At 41.5% G+C, this 17,288-nt stretch overlaps 1 protein-coding gene across 2 annotated transcripts in view; it reads left to right on the top strand.

The window, feature by feature from the left end:
- sema6a (sema domain, transmembrane domain (TM), and cytoplasmic domain, (semaphorin) 6A) overlaps positions 1-16,921 on the top strand; it is a 105,373-nt gene extending 88,452 nt beyond the window's left edge. The window contains exons 18-19 of one of the 2 annotated variants that reach the window (XM_040155493.1): positions 2,260-2,439; positions 13,718-16,921. In XM_040155493.1, coding sequence (XP_040011427.1) covers positions 2,260-2,439; positions 13,718-14,880 — 1,343 coding nt within the window. In that variant the 3' untranslated portion in view covers positions 14,881-16,921. The remainder of the gene's footprint in view (positions 1-2,259; positions 2,440-13,717) is intronic. The other variant, XM_040155494.1, reaches the window with a different exon arrangement.
- Positions 16,922-17,288: the final 367 nt, after the last annotated feature.

Here is a 17,288-nt window from a genome sequence, read left to right as displayed (position 1 = left end):
CACACACACACACACACACACACACACACACACACACACACAGATAAAACTCAGTTTACAACCCCCCCAAAAAAGTCTCAGCCATTGCCCCAGAGCCTCTCCATCTATCTGTCGGTGGTTGATATGGATTTGAAGATAAATAAATGCCCCCGCTCCATTCTCCTCTACTCTACTCCAGACTAGACACCCTTGCCTCTCTTTTAATCTGTAGAAAGAGAGGGATGTGCATCCGTCGGCAGTTTAGGGCTTTTTTTCTCTGATCCGTGGAGGAGCTCTGAGGCTTCAAGCTCTCTCTCTATGTGTGTCATCTGCCTGAATTGCACTTCCCCTGGCGGTGGGGGAATGAATTATAAAATAGGCCTGTCACACTAATCTCTGAGCCTTGGGCCAATAGTTAAATAAATCATTTTAATGATTGCCACGCCACACGGAGGAAGAGGAGGAGGATGCTCTGGTTGGTGTTGTGTGCGGGTGTCTGTTGTGCGTAGTCAACCAGCAGCATCAATGTTAGCCCCCTAAAGTGTCTCCCCATCTTCAAACACAAGCATAAACACATATTGAAAAGGCACTTGCACATCTGCAAACACAAACACACACGCACACACACCCATTGCTGTCAACCCCTCCGTGGAGAAAGCATGTTAAAATGGGAACTGGGGGCTGAGCTCCACAGAGGATGTTGATAAAAGTGTTGTCACTCTTCATCCAGGGAAGATTTTTTTTCTTAAACATGTGGCTTAAATACATTATATTAAATACAATATATGTCTTGTGCAAAATTGTGTAGGGTGGCTTAGCCATCCATGTGGGATGGTAATGTGATTAGCATGGTTCAAAAATAAACAGTCAGACAAAGCTCATGAAAAGAAAATGAAAAGAAAATTGAGACAGGCGGATGCAGGAAAACACTGAGATTGCTTGAAAGATGTGCAGTGATCGACGGAGAGGAAATAGGTCTGATCCGTCATTCACAGGTGATAGAGTACTTTGTTTGCATTTGTCAGATAAAGTCAAACTTTCAGGTATAAGAGCATTTACAGTGCATTCATTTTCACAGACAGACACCAAGTGTGTGCTATTCTTGTTATAGTCTCATAACCTACTGGCTGTGTTATGGTACCCTCTTCAACAGTTGGCCATTAGTTCATTTAGCCATTAATGGATTTAATTACAGGGACGAGACAGAGCAGAGAAAATTCATTAACCCTTGAAAACATATTTCTGCTGATTGATCTAGCCATGTTGCTGAGGGCCTTGCTAAATAAAGATTACTGGCTGAGCAGATATGAAATATTTGGGAGATCTTCAGTTTAACTCAATAAGGGAAAAGTGGGAGTACACGGGAAATAACAGGAGAAGACAGAGGTGGAGAGAAGGGAAGAGAGGGGGGGTTAAGAGAAGATGAGAGAAGTAGATGACACGACAAGAAAATAAGCAGCTGAAGAGCTGAAGGTGTCATCTCCAAGTTGCTTCTTTTGTGTGACAAACAGTCCAGAACAAAAAGGTATTCAGTTAAACGTCACAAAGAAAAATGGCAAATCTTAACAGCTGAGAAGCTGGAACCAAAGAATATTGGTCCTCTTGAAAAAAATGACTAAAATGATGATCAAAAAAATAGCCGACTAATTTTCTTTAGATCAACCGTTTGTTTTAGCTGTAAAACAAACTAAACAAACTTTGATTTAAAGTTGAAGAATTTAACAATATAAATCAAAAGGACCTGAGCATTATGACAAAACTGTTTGAAATGTTAGATTTAAAGTATTAGAAAGCTTGATAAAGGTAGCGGGGAAGAGCACGAACAGACTTACAAGTGCTTTAAAGTTAAAGAAAGGTTAAAAGGAGTAATGGAAAGAAAGGTGGACACCCTATGGTGATGTTGGAGAAATAGGACTGTACTCTGCTCTGCTCTGACAGGCCCAACAGAACGTCCACGTGTCAGTCAGGAAAGGAGGAGAGAGAGTGAGAAAGACAGACAGAGTCAGACAATGACAGAAAACAAGAGAGGACATGTCTATTCTGAGAAACACACACATACATCTGCTAATGAGTTGCCCAGGGTCACTGGGGGAGAAACACTATGTTGCCTCACACACTCCAGCAGCTGTCCTTGTGTGTATGCTTCAAAGGATGAAAATGTGTAGGATGTGTGTGTTTGTGTGTGTGTGTTTGTGTACACCCGTCTGGCCTGTGCTCACATGCGCTGCAGCCTCTCCCTGTCTGCCCCGAGCGTCGGTTAACCTGTGTTGTGTCCGGCAGGCCACCATCACCACCACCATCACCACACCCTCTCACTCCCCACATCGGCCCTACCCGAGTCCGCCGAGGGCCCCCTGGGGCGGGGCCGCATGGTGGAGCGGAAGGACCCCCCCATGAGCTCAGACAAAGGGGAGGACCCCTACGTGGCCGTGCCCTCTCAGACTCAGCCTGAAGCCAATGGTAAGCCTTGGAACGCAACAGTGAGCAGTCAATTTGGTCCATTGTCACCTGTGGCAAGGGAGGGGGGGCGGTGAAGGGACGGGTTTGAGTAATTGAGATTTAAGGCTGCCTGGCTGCTTCTAGCTGACAAGGTGTAGAGATACTGGATTACTCTCTGGGGACAAATTGTCTCCAACTGTGCATGTAAACCCCCCCCCACAGAAATGTAAGCAAGCACACCTTCACTATGATTACATGTGCAGACACATGCACATACACATTCCGTGCTCATTAAGATACATGTACGGACACACAAACACTCATACGCACACTCCGTTGGATGGATTTATTATCCATGGACTGTAATGTCCCACAGGAGATGTAATATCCAGACCATTACACTCTGAAAAGGAAGATGGCGATGTATTTATTTCCTCGAGAAGATGGCCCGGGCCCTGGCTCTGTCATGCTTTGCGACACAGTGACATGACATTGAACGCCCTTTTCTCCTGTGTTAACAACCTGCCTAAAGCTGTACTGCCTCAAGGACGGCTCGCTGGATAAATGAACCAGAGAGAAAAAGGAAGGAAGGGAAAGAGACGAGAGGGACGACACACATCCGAGGGGGGAAAGTAAAAGAGATCACTGCAGTGCTGGTGATTCGTGTTCCTTAATAAAACCGCTAGACTATTACAGATCCCATTAAAACAACATGCAACATGTTCCAGCTACATAGTTCATGCTATCAGAGGCAGCATCACCATGGCCTTGTAGGAGATATTGATTATTAATAATGAGGATTCATCATGAGTGCGACCTAATATATACTTTCAATAGACATTCTGTATATACAGAAAGAGACATAGAAAAAAGAGCAATGTGTTGCAGTGTGTCTTTTCTTTCAAAAAACTACCCTCAGGTTTTGAATGTCACGTATTGACATTGCATTCGATTTACCGTGCTAAGAATCCAATTTTCCGAAAAATATAAAGCGATCTTTGACAAAACCAGAGGGTTGTTTGACAACACCTACCGTTCTTCTGAAATCTTTTCCAGAATCCCCAAACACTCCTCTAACCTGAATGAAACAATATTCTCTGTTGCACCGTAAAAAACATTTCCTTGCTGTATTTATACATTGTGAACCTAAATTTAAAAAAATATATCATCAGTTATATTGGTATATACAATATTGATGTTACTTTCCAAAATTTTTCATATATTCATATGAAATAAAAATCTCATATTTTGCTTGAACTTTACAAAAACTGCAAGGATGTATATCATTTCTGGCTACCTGGATAGGAAATACAGCTGCAACCTTACAAACAGGTTAAAAATCTTTTTTATTGTGTAACAGACGGAATATTTTTTCATCCACATGGTTGAAAGAGTCTTTGAAGATTATGGAAATGCCTACAGAAGAGCGGTGTGTTGACAGGTAAGATCAACAAGTATATATTTTTATATTATTGGGTACTTGGTGAAGCTATTCAAATTTTATGTAAATATGAAAGGCACAAACAGGGGCTAACTAAAAACATACCGTCTCTCATAATTACAGACACTAAAATAAGGCATTATGTTGGTTCGGTTTGCCACTATACACATTTCAGTATCTACTGTCTGTGGAATAAACAGAGGCACAGCAGTGACTGCAACATGTCAGCTGGAAGCAGTACGGCGCCAGTGGGTAGATCCAAGCACAATGGTGGCAGAGACTTCAGACAGCATGCCTACAGCCAGCATCACAACATGCTGTCGCTCCCCTTCTTGCCTTTACCTGAGCAGGTGTAACGTTACTCAAGCCTCAAAAGGAATGGTGAGGAATGCTATACTTTGAGAATCACACATAACAAATGCTAAAGGCTGTCTTGCAGTCATAAATGCTCCTTTTTCTTATTTTGAGGGGGAGTGTGTGTGATTCCATGCTCAGGTAACTGCAACAGGGCTTCACATTTCAAAACAATGCTTCCTGCTGTTTTTTCTGTATTATCATTATTTTTATTATTATTATTATTATTATCATTCTTATAAGACACCTTTGCAGCTTGTTTCAGTATTTATCAGTTCTATTTCAATTTCAGCTCTACAGTCTTTTATTTTTCCTTTTCTCTGAAAGTCAGCTCTGATGAGATTTCTTTGATTTTCTTGTGTTGGTTTCTTGTGAGCAGTTCTTGGTATTTTGCATGGCTTGGTCTGAGAGTATGTTTTTTTTTTTGTTGTTTTTTTTTTTGCTATTTATATATTTGCCTTTTTCCTGCCTTGATTGCTTTGATGGTATTAAGCACAGTTGTGCCTCCATGCAGCTTAATGCTTTTCAGCATGGCAAATTGAGCACCAAAGTCAACAGCATTCATTTCCTGTTCCACCCATCCTGCCTCCTCTTCCTTCCTGTCGCCCACAGTATTATTGGCTTCAGGTATCAACTGTACTGTGAAAACTTTGCAAACTGTTTATGTGAAAGTGAAAATGGAATAAAAATATAAGAAATGATTATGGAGTCAGAGAATAAGTAAATGAGTCATTTTATCTGGAGTTTAATGCCACAGAGATAAATTCATGCAACCCATTTTACAGAAGAAATAAGAGATAAAGATTTGACTATAGCATCAATCTCTCAAATTAAGTAAAAAAGTTTGTCCTTGAGTGACAGTGTATTAGCTCCTATCAAAAGTCGTTTGCAAGCTTTTTTGCGATTTAAAAGAAATTACAATTACTCTGCAACTTTTTCATTTGCAGTTGAGACATTTTGGAATCTTATCTGCTAATGAATATTACAGTGCTGCCAATATGTATTAGTGCGACACTACCAGAGTAATTAGAAATGCTGCAAAGTAATGAGTATTCACACACTGGTGATATTAGCGCCCAACAGCATCATTATCCGACATTCCAGTGGGGCCATCGCAGTTGCCAGGTGGCCGCTTGTGTTTCACAGTACATTTGAGCTTGGTGTTTGTCTGTCTGTCTGTCTCTCTGGGCCTCATCTGTCTCTGTTATATTTTCTTCCGCTCCTGTCACCCTACCATACACCTCTCCCTTTGCCTCCCATTGCTCAGCCTGCCCCCGAAAACCACCAACCCTGCTGCCATTGTGATCAGTCTCCCTTCCACAGGACCTCTCATCTAACTAGGATGGCATGTTCCAAGGCTATACCTTACCTATTGCAAATTAATTCCTGAATCAATTTATGGCGCCTCCTCCTCCAATGCCCCCCCCCACCCCCCCAACCCCCCCACCCCCACCTCTCTCTGTCCCTTTTCCTCCTCCATCTCTGCACCTCCTCCTCCTCTGTCTCTCCCCTTGTTGTCTGTCTCTGGAGCCATATCTCTTCCCTTGTCTGCAGGAATGAATCCTTGCCCTGCTCCCCCTTTCCACTCTCTCCCCTCCTTTCCACCTCTATCTCCCTCTCTCTGTCAAGCTCAACTCTCTCCCTCCCCCCGTCCCCCCATTACGTCCATCCTTCCCCGAGCCCGACCTGTAGCCTCTGCTGTGTTGTTCCAATTTATGGGTTCATTACAACAGCTATCCAGGGGAGGAGGAAAGGGGAGAAGTGGAAAGAAAGAGGGATGGAGAGAGACAACAGGGGAAGAGACATGGGAAATGTGGAAGGGGAGAGGGGTAGAGAGAAAAAGAACACACATGATGAAGATTTATTAAACAGAACACGACTTTTATATAGCAGTGAGGGTTATAAGGGAGAGAGTTAAAAGGTAGAAGGCAGACAAACTGTCAACAAAAATGTTTCTCCCTATCCCTCTCACTCATTTGTTTTCGTACTGGCCCACAGTTTTTACCCTGAACAGTCTATGTCCCGCATTTTATGTCTACCTAGCTAAATCAAGTAATCCTGTCCAAAACAGTGTTAGCCTGAATATCAAAATCTGCAAGTGCATCTGGTGGGACACTGTCTTTTGGAAATTATGTTTATATACTACTAACATTTTGAAAGAAATTTAACATTGCCCAGATAACTTTTTTATCAACATAATGAGATTGTGAATTAATGTCACTTGCGAATTGCAAAAAATTTGGTAATTAATGTATCAGCAAAACCTTCCCTGACAAGGTATTTAATTTGTTTTCCTTCAATATCCGCCCATAGCAACAAAAGCATGATTAAACATTTTTAAGGCTTATGTTGAGGCACTCAAAGCACTTGGTTTAGGTTAGGGAAAGATCACAGTCTTGGATAAATACTGAAAAAGTCAACAGTGGAACACAAGACATGATGTGTTTATTTAATGAAATTAAATTTTCATTTATTTTACATTTATTTTGTCCACCCCATTTAAATTGGTAACAGTTGGCTAAATAATAGAAACACCTCTCTGTACAACAGTTCAACAGCACCACAATCCGTATCCTCCAAAATGACCATACAGTTGGATGAACACCTCTCTGAAACAGTTTTAAAAAAAAACTGAACATTATAACCCTCATGAAGGTTGGATTTATTGCAGGACTAGTGTGTTAGACTGCATTAGTTTTATCTAGGTGTTCCTAATAAACCGGCAACTGAGTTTATATGTAACACTTGCTACACTAGAAAAAACGTCACCTATAAGCATAATGCAGACAACAGTTACACTTCTTACCACAATGTAATTGGGAAAGCAAATGAGAACTATATTACCATAGTTTCTAAGAGATATGGTTGACTAGTGAGATGTTATTGTTTTCTCTTTTCATACTAATGATTTACAAAATTAGGATTCACAAGCGTCAATTAAGAGGAGGAAGATGAGTGTTTTTCATCTTGATAATTACAAACGTGATTTGCGGATATAATCTGAAGAGCCGCAATATTTTTCAAACAACTTGTTTCCAAAACAGCATCGTGGCATTTTGATGATATTTCTTTACCATTACATGAGAGCTGCTGTAATTTATTGACAGATACAATTTCCCTCCATGTCAGGATTTCACACTTTAACCAACTGTCTGACGGTTGCTCTGCAAGGGTTATTTTCAGCTGCAGGCGGCTGACACCTGTGTGCCAAGGTGAGGCGGAAATGATAGAAGAAGAGTATGACCCCAGCTCACACAGGGATGCAGCGCTATTTTTTTTTTACCCCCACCAGAACGTCTTGATAGCCTGAGTATTTCACTTTCTCTCACTTTCTGGAAGGCAGTTGCAGGGACATTTCACCATTGTTATTTGCCGTGTCATGTCAACCTTGAATGTTGAAAAAAAAAATACATCCAATTCTAGCAGAAGAAAATACCACTTTTGTTTACAGTCAAATTCTGGTTTGAAATTTTAGTGAATTCAGCTTCCATCGCCTTGTATCCGTCCAGCTACATTCCCCTGGAGGAGCAGAACTGTGGCTTTGATCTTAGCTTTTCTGGCACATTTGCAGACACAGTTATGCTTGTACTGTTAAAAACCACAAAAACCAAAAAAAAAAAAAATGTCAGCTTGTGCTGTGTGGAAGGGCGAGTTTGACCACAGAATTATCCCATATTAGTTCTGCAAACTAAAACCAAAACAAACAACTACTGCCAAATGGAACAAGGGAAGGTTTAGTAGCCATTTCTCTTAAATGTGGTCTATCTATAACTATCACACATTTCCCCCCAGCTATGTTTCTTCTACCACTAGTTAGCCAAAAAAGACAGAAGAAGGATTTCTTGTTTGTCTGATTATTATGGAGAGACTTCTCCTCTCAAATTGCCCTCCTCTGGAGGTGAGCTGACAAGATTTGAAGTAATAGAGGCTTTAGTTTAAGGTGAACCCAGATCCCTGTTAGATGATGCTTTTGGCTGGTGGAGTTAGTCAGCAGCCTGTGAGGGTGAGCACATTGGGAAATATAATGCCAGTAATTTCATATGTCCTTGCAGTAGAATGATAGGATTTAGGTTAATCCTATAAAAAAAGGATGATAGGATATAGGTTCAAATGACTGCAGTGTGGCATGGAATTTTTTAAAATCAAATGATCCTACAACTCGTATTCCTGTCATCAAACACCTGCACTTTTGTATACATGATTTTGGTTTACCGTTTCTTTCTGGCTAAAGATTATGATAGACCTTTGTGAGGCACATGAATTATTTGCAGCTCTTTGTGAATCATAATAGAAACAGTGGACTGGATGTTTTCAGCATTATGCACTTCCCTGAATGACGTCAAGCCATAAGCCGTGATTTCCTCCACTGATTAGCGTATTGTTCTCTCAGGCCTCTTTTGTCTTTTCCACACATTTGCTGCTTACTTTTCCCGTTTTATGTTTTGGTTATGCCTTTTCGGTGAGAGGTCTCACCAATCGCTGGTTCATACAAAAGCTTTACTTTGTCTCTTTGGCCATGTGAGACTGAATCTCACATCACAGCAGCTCATCCTTTTGTGCCTCCGAAGCTTGTCTAACCCATGCGCTGCTGTCATCATTCTACTTTGCACTGAAATTAAACGATCACGTTCACCGTGTCCATGAGTGAGCCACTCATCAAGTAGATACAAGCTGAGCGTTTGTTCTCCGGAGGCACTATGTAGGGCCTGCTCTGTACTATTACATTTCTTAATGATTATCAATGCCTGCATTTATAACTGGATGAATTACAACACATATCAGTACGCACGTACAGTAGCACTTCAGTGATCCAGAGAAATCATAAGCTTGCCACACATGATAAGCATGATAAAATACACTTGAGTGGGTCTCTATCTGTATAACAGTGACTCATCGGTATTGAATGCAAATTAACAGGAGTCAACATTATAGAAAAAAAAGCCAGGAGTTCAACCAGTTTTTCATCACAGAAAAATCGACATTTTTATAAAGTGTGATTTATGATTCCAATACGTAGTAAACCTGCTCTGCCAGGAAGCTGCTGTCTTCAATATGGCAACATGTGGTAGCAGTAAAATACAGAAATAATTGGATGATCGTTTTCAGCTGAGTTATTCATGCTGGGCAGTGTTTTTAACAAGTCTATCACCCATTAATACAAACAGCAGCAGTGTCAATTTAAGGCAACAAAAACCTGATGAAAAATGTTCCCAGGGACGTTTAATTTAGGCTGATTTCCTGTGAGTCTTAAAAAAAACTACAGTTTGTATGCAGGGAGGTGAATAGGGTAGTATACTGGTGTTAATACCTGAGGTGCCGAATGATATAATTAGGGGTTTAATTACAGTACATCTTAACTGGTTCATCAGCATGCAGTGCAAAGAGTAAGGATTTTCTGATGTTTTAATATTGAACAACACCATTAAGTGCCTCTTGAATGCAAACATCCACAAGATTTAATGGGATAATATCCTAACTGGGGATTAAATTGAATTTAATGAATTGCTCTCATCATCTAAACAATAGTGTCCCTTCTAAAAGATGAGACCAAGGAAGTCTCTGAAAGGAAATAAGGAGTTTCTAAAGCTCTCACTACATTACCTCTTTAGTTGTCAAGGTCCACTGTTCTGTCTCTCAACAAGTGGCAGGTCCTTGAGTGCAGTTAAGCCTGATTAAGATTTTTATCATTTTGCAGACAATGTCTTTGTGTAACGTCCTGTAGTCAAAGGTTAGGGGCCCTCTCCGTAACCCCTCTGTGATGTTTGTCTGCCTTTGAAGTTTTACCCAGCACCAACACAAAGACAAGCTCTGTGGGCTTAAGTAAAAGAGTATAAGAGTGTCTATGTGTGCCAGACAGACCGAGCGAGAACATTCACAGGCTCCAGTCACAGCAGATTACAGTGTTTCTGATTTACAAGTAAGTGTTGCTGACCCTGGCTGTTTTGACAGCGAGAAATATCGGAGTATCTGAGATATGTGTTTAATATCTGAATGTTGAGGCCCGAGGCGGTGTGAAATTTAAATCAATTCAACCGCTGAGAGAAGTGTCGAACTGCAGGATGCCTTGCGATGCATTCTGGGGGCGAGGCAAGAGTTGAAACCAGAAGATTATAAGTCACTGTATAGTCAGAACCTCAACAAGATGAGACTAAAGCAGAAAATCTGTAAGTCTTAGTAAGACTTTGATACTTTAAAAGGTCGTGCTGTGAAAGTTTTGAAAAGTTTTGCCAAGATCACAAATGGGTCTCTAAAAAATGAGCCATAAAGCCACCTTGATTCAAAACCCTGGAGTCCTGTGATTCGACAGAGACAGCTTCGGCGTCCTCTGCTGCTACGTTCATTTTCTTTGATGTTAGGATGAAAAACAATTCATCACATGAAAGATGGAAGTCTTTAAAGTTTCCTCTTTTTTTTTTTTCTTTCTTTTGTGTTTTACCCAAGGCCTTGGGCGAAGTACCCTCTGGAAGGGTGTGTGAGTGCGAGAGACATGAGTGATGGATGGAAGGGGAGAAAAAAAGGATTTTTTTTTTTTTTTTTAAAGTCACAGACAGGAAGAGCCATGCAGTGCAGGTTAAATAGGGCTTTAACCTCGGCTCCCACACCGGGAATAGAAGACAAAGATCCAGCTCCACAGTTCGCTCCTTCATCAGAACGGACCACCTGTTTGGCTCTACTGCCCTCCGGCTTTGTTATTCGACGTGAAACCCAAATCCCCGCAGGCATAAAGTTCACCTTTAGTGGCAATAAATTCACTGTCATGAAAATTCATAACAGTTTTGACCTGCTCTTTCAGGATGTAAGCACCATAGACAGAGATGGATTAATGTATTTACATCTAACATGGATTATGGATAAAAGAGAGATTTGCCAAAGTATTTGTTTATGCTTGCAGTTTTATTTTCTTGCGCAAATGATTTTTGGAGGTTTTCAGGTCTCCTCTTCTTTTGTTCACTGTTCGCAGATATGTTTAACCCGGCAGCACCAGTCGCTGTAGTCGTTTTTGCCAAAGGATGATAACTCACAAAGCACTTGAGGTTGTAACTACAGCCCTCCGAGTTTCCACTGAATAAAAAAAATTTACCATATGGAAGCTGAACAGTGTAAAAGAAAAGAAAGTCAGAAAAGTGATTCATTGTTTCTGTAAAGGGGAGAAGTAGTAGAAAGTGGGGGGAAAAGATCTAAGTGAGGGGAGAAGAAAGTCAACAAAGTGAAAGATAGCAGCGAGGAAAAGTATCTCTCTCGTTCGCAGATGTTACTGTACGAGATGGAAGGCAGATGTTTCCTTAGACAGGCGAGCAATTTGGTCACACAAATCCACAGCATAACACTTGTCAAACCTTAAAGCCTCACTGGAGATAACACTCATCACTTCTCACACTATCTTCACAGCCGGGCACGTCCTTGATAAGAAACAATTTTGGCCAGAAAAGAAGTTTTTAAACCTTTTGTTTAACTCTAAATGAGGTATGGCTGAGCTGCATGTTGTCAGCACTCTATTCATGAGAAAAGTGAAGTCTTGTTTTTATTATAAATCAGGAACAATCAGAGCAAAAGTAACTGCTCTTTTTTTTTTTTAAATCCTGGTTGAGCTTTGAAGTTGATGCAGAGACTGAGGTATTGCTGCGTGCTTTATTTCAGCTTGGAAAACGAGTTTTAAGTCCTGTTTTTGGACTAATGAAGTATGACTGCAGCTAGTGAGGATTATGGATGATAGCTTAAGAGAGTCTGAATTCCAGTTCCATGAGAACAGATTACCATGCTGTTTCTGTGTCTGTGTTATGTCTCACTTAGGAGACAGAGAAAGAAGATATTCTCTGAGTACGTCCTCGGTGACACAGCCAAGCTGAAAAGCCTAAACATGATTACCCAGCCCCTTCAGGATTTTACAGAATTATAGCATCTAACGCTTCATTTTGAAGACAACAAAAAATACAGACACGGCAGAGTCATAAAAGGGTGGTAAAAAATAATGACAAATGTAAGAAATAAGTCTAAAGAAGAGAAAGTCTAAATGATAACATCATAGCCTTTTTTAGTCATTCTTGCCACTTTTATGTAAATTCCTAGTAAATGAAAATGGCTATGATTTCTGAAAGCTGTTATACAAATCACATCACCCACACAGTGCTTCTTTTAGAACATCAATTCACTGTAAAACACACCCCCTCTGTACAGGAGACACATGCTATCCTAATGGTCTATGAGAAGTTGAGTTCCATTCATGCATATGAATATCATTGTCCTTTGTTTTATCATCCAGAGTGACTGAAAGCTTCCATCTTTTATGCTTTTTTCAGTTTTGCTAGGTTTTTATGAACTCAACGGGAGGGTCACAGAGAGCATCTCAAAAGTCTTTCATGTATAAATACTGTACGGTGAATAATATATTCCATGATAGGATCGCAGCACACACGTATAACTGAGTCACGTTATCAAGACCAGCGGTGCACTGTGGGAGCTTTTTACGTGAAAGAGCCCACCTGTCTAATCCTCTGTCTGTGGTAACTGATCTGTGTTGGCCACGGGTCATGTGTGAACGCATTATAAAGCTCTCTGCTGTGGACTGGTGTGTTTAACACGAGGAACAAAGTATTGCATTAGATGTCTACATTCATCAACAGGCTGGAGGCTATCATCTGTGTTTATGTATGTGTGTGTGTGTGTGTGTGTGTGTGTGTGTGTGTGTGTGTGTGTGTGTGTGTGCGTGTGCGTGTGCGTGTGCGTGGGAGGTGCATGTGTCCACAGTCATGTATATGTGCGTGCAGATTATTGTTGACCCCATTTTATTTTACACAACCTGCTGCTCCGAATCTCCCACCGCTACAATACTTCCTAGCTGCTTTTATTGAATTATCTTTTATTTGGTTGTATCGCAGCGCGTCTTTGCCAGTCTTTGAAAGTGGCGCTTTCATAAGACACTGATGACACAGCTCACTGGATTTAGTGCCTAATCAGAGGCTTTTTAATGTATTCTCTGTGATTCATGAGATTGGATCCAAGCTTTATGAAAAGTCTCCCATTTGCATCGATGAGAAGAAAGGGTTTGGGTATTTCAGGCTCCTTTATCTGCACTCATATCTTTTTTCATTTCAGCAGAGGGTTTTATCAGGGATTTAAAATGTGAATCATAATCACCCCTCCAAAACACATTTTCAGTCTACGATTGGATTTTCTGGAAATACTGAATGTCGCTACTAAAGGCTACCATTTGTGCCCGTTCTGAATAGGTGTTCCTTAAGATGGGATAAACCTTCTTCATTTGCATGTTTTTCATGAAATTATTTAAACCTCTAATCTTTTTACCCAGAAAATGTTTTAATTATTGTAATTCAATATCATTTTTATGTTTTAGTTAGTCTAATAAAAATAAACATCTCTATACATCTTCTATTTTTCAGCTCTATTTTTCTTAGAAACAAGTTCCTACAACACAAGCGAGCAGCAGTATTATCTCTCCCTTTTATAGTCTGCCAGTCTGAATGTCATCTCACTGTTTCTCTGCAGGTGTGATCCGTGAGAGCTACCAAAAAGGTCGTGACCAGCTGGTTCCCGTGACCTTGTTGGCCATCGCTGTCATCCTAGCATTTGCCATGGGCGCCATCTTCTCTGGCATCATTGTCTACTGTGTCTGTGACCACCGGCGGCGAGACATGGACCTGACAGGGCGCAAGGAAAAGGACAGCCACCACCTCCACTCCCGCCGGGGATCAATGAACAGTGTGACTAAGCTGACGGGCCTGTTTGAGACGCAGGCCAAAGATGGTCGCCCTGAGGCGATCCTCACGCCTTTGATGCACAACGGGAGAATGACACCAAACGGGAAGATGCTGATAAAAGCAGACCAGCACCACCTGGACCTCGCTGCTCTGCCAACGCCCGAATCCACCCCCATGCAGCCACGTCGTAAGCCCAGTCGAGGAAGTCGTGAGTGGGAGAGGAACCAGAACCTCATCAACGCTTGCACCAAGGACATGCCACCTATGGGCTCCCCTGTTATCTCTACAGACCTGCCCCTGAGGGCGTCACCAGGGCACATCCCCAGCGTGGTAGTCCTGCCTCTGCCACAGCATCAGCACCAGCTCCAGCCACATCTGCAGCAACACCAGCAGTCCTACCAGCACGAATATGTGGAGCAACCGCACCATAGTGACCTGAGCATGGGCCACAGTGTCATGGATGACCAGGGGGCCACCCTGGAGTACAAGACAGTAAAAAGCCCATGTCACAACCTCAACATGGTGGATCCAGATGGGGTGCTGCCGCCTCGTGTGCCCCAACGAGAGGCCTCTCTCACCATCCCTCCTGCTGTCCCACAGATGGGCAAACGCCTGGAGGTCCACTCATCAGTCTATGGACTCAGGAAAGGATCAGCATCCGCTGCTTCTGGATCCTCCGCCCTCAAGAAGCACAACACCAACTCATCTAACTCCTCCCATTTGGCGAGACATCACAGCTTCAACCGTGTGGAGACTCCACCGCCTGCACCTCAGAGGGTGGACTCCATACAAATGACAGCACAGGGTATATCTCTGTCGCGGCAGCCTGGAATGAGCTCCTACGGTTCACTGCCTCGAACGGGCATCAAGCATCTCAAGCCTGATGTCCCTCCCAAACCCTCCGTAGTCTCACTCTCAACAAAAGTCAAGTCCAGTGACTCCTGCACATAGTCAGCTTGTTAGCCAGTCAGTCCAATGTGAACAGACAGTAGTGAAAGGTTTTTCTGAAAGTGAGAAAAAACAGGGAGTACTGTACAACTTGCTTCTCCTTTTAGTGTTTTTTTGTTTGTTTGTTTGTTTTTGGTGTACAGTGGAAAATACAACACGGTTTTTAAAAAAAACAAAACACTTTCTTTTTATATAAATATGTAAATATTATACAAATGGTTGTTGTCATTTGTTGCCATCATAGAGCTCATGCTCTAGCCGGCTCCCAGTTCCTCTGTAAACACACATGGGAACATGTGCTACTGAAACAGAAGAAGATGATGCTTGTCCTGAATATTTTATCCAACGGCACCCTGTAGCATCCAAGACGGTGGCTTTCTTGTTTGTGGTGTCTTTGGCCACTGGGACTTGACTCGATACTTCATCATGCTGGTAAAAGCACATAAAATGACAGCACGGGGAGTTTGGAGAATAATCGTTGTACAGTACCTTGAGGACTGGGGAATCTGAGTGAGCAGGCACTTAGAGAGACTGAGCTCAGACTGAAAGTACAGACGCCTGAGTTCTGTCAGAAACTGTGAAAAGCTTCTCAGTGTTACAGCAATCAAGTCTTGCCTGGGTTTGACTGCAAGCCTGGGCCAGAAGAATCCTCTACTGTACTGGTTACTGAATAACACATGACTGTTAATACTAATAGCTTGTTGTATTTATTTTTATTAAGTGCTTTTGAAAAAAAAGACTGACTTTCTAGGCTCGGAGAGAGAGAGAGGACAAAGAAGAGATCTTTTAATATTAATTAATCAAGTGTGAGAAGAAAAAAACTTATTTAAAGTCATTAAACTGGAGCCAGTAGAACTTTCTTGATCACTAAAGGTCCACTAGGTCTTACTGAGTGCTCGGTAGGACCTGCAGCTTGAGATATATGTGAGGAGGAGGAGATATTTATTTAAACTGTGCCAGACAGGGACTTTTACCTTTACGGACCAGAATTTCCATTGTTTTAGACCAATCATAAAAAAGACTTCCTGAATCTAACCCTTTCACTCCTCCAATGAGCATCCCCCCAATCAGCACTGTGGTTTTGTGTGAGTCGGTAACATTTTTCCTGATTGGTTGCTGGCTTACCGGTGCCATCAAAGCTCACTGTTGCATGTTGCAAATATAAGGAAACCAGCTGCAGCAACAGTATGGGAATCTGCATACACGCAAACAAAAAGAAGCTGTCAGTGACGCCGCAAGTGAACGGAGCGATGCCTCCATCTTGGAACGTTATCGTCCTTTCTACCGGCGTCACACAGATGAGCAGGCAAAAGAGAAAACTATAAAAAAAAAACATCTGCATTGCCTGCTTCTTTTTCCACATGTAAATTTGTGCCTTACACCCTAAAGTAGTGACAATGTTTTCTTTAATAGCTGTTAACTTTGTCTCCTTGTAGTATTTTTATTTTTCTTACATCATGATATTTCCCTGGTTTGATAAAAATGCAATTAAAGAATGTAGGTGTTATTGTTGTAATTCTGGTCCCTAGACATAACACACTTACAGTCCAGAGGGAAGAGAGGAAGGATGATTCTCTTTCTTCTTCCACTCTTTCTCCCTGACACACACACATAAACATGTGCACATGCAAATACACACACATACACACTGATCATTGTGGTTCATTTCTGATTGTGCCATTAATGCGCTTAAAGCAACCCTTTATGTTGTGCTGGCAGTGTTGATGAAGACGTTGTGAGTGTTTCTGATTTTCTGTTTTATACAATTGAAAAGTCCTGATATTTGTTTTTACTTTTTTCTGCTGTCTCTTTGTTCGGAGTGATGGTTAATTGACTGATTAACTGAAAAAATTAACATTTGCTACCTGAGAAGGCCAATGTACGTGTAGCTTTCTGGTGCACTGCAATAATAACGCGACGACAACATCATAGCGAACGTACAGGATGAGTACACATAAGCACCCAGTGTGCTAACACAGTTCTTGGCTTCTTGTGTGCATCGTAACACTTATTTGTTAGGCAGTTGCATAAACAGGCTGGTTCCTGTGAAAAAAGTTGACATTTTAAAACAGTGATATTAAAAAATGTACGTTATTTAACCCCACTTTTTTAAAAGAGAAAACACAGTTTGAGGAAATTTAAAGATAACTTTTTATTTTGCTTCACTAACTCTCCTCAACCATGCCTTAAGAATGGCTGAGAGTTTGACTAATCTGACGTTTTTTCCCTTTCACTTCATTTAATTACGGATTTTTATTGATCACCCCTCCAACACTTAAATCAACGGAGCACTCCCTTAGTGTTGTATGTGTAGATAAGTAAAAGTTTTCTTGATATCAAGCAATTTTCTGTTTCTCAATGGAGGAAAGCCAACTACATCTCAATTCACAGCTATCGTGAGAAGGACATGT

The sequence above is a fragment of the Xiphias gladius genome, chromosome 19, assembly GCF_016859285.1.
Source record: "Xiphias gladius isolate SHS-SW01 ecotype Sanya breed wild chromosome 19, ASM1685928v1, whole genome shotgun sequence".
Lineage (NCBI taxonomy): Eukaryota > Metazoa > Chordata > Actinopteri > Istiophoriformes > Xiphiidae > Xiphias > Xiphias gladius.
This window is presented reverse-complemented; position numbering and strand designations above follow the sequence as displayed.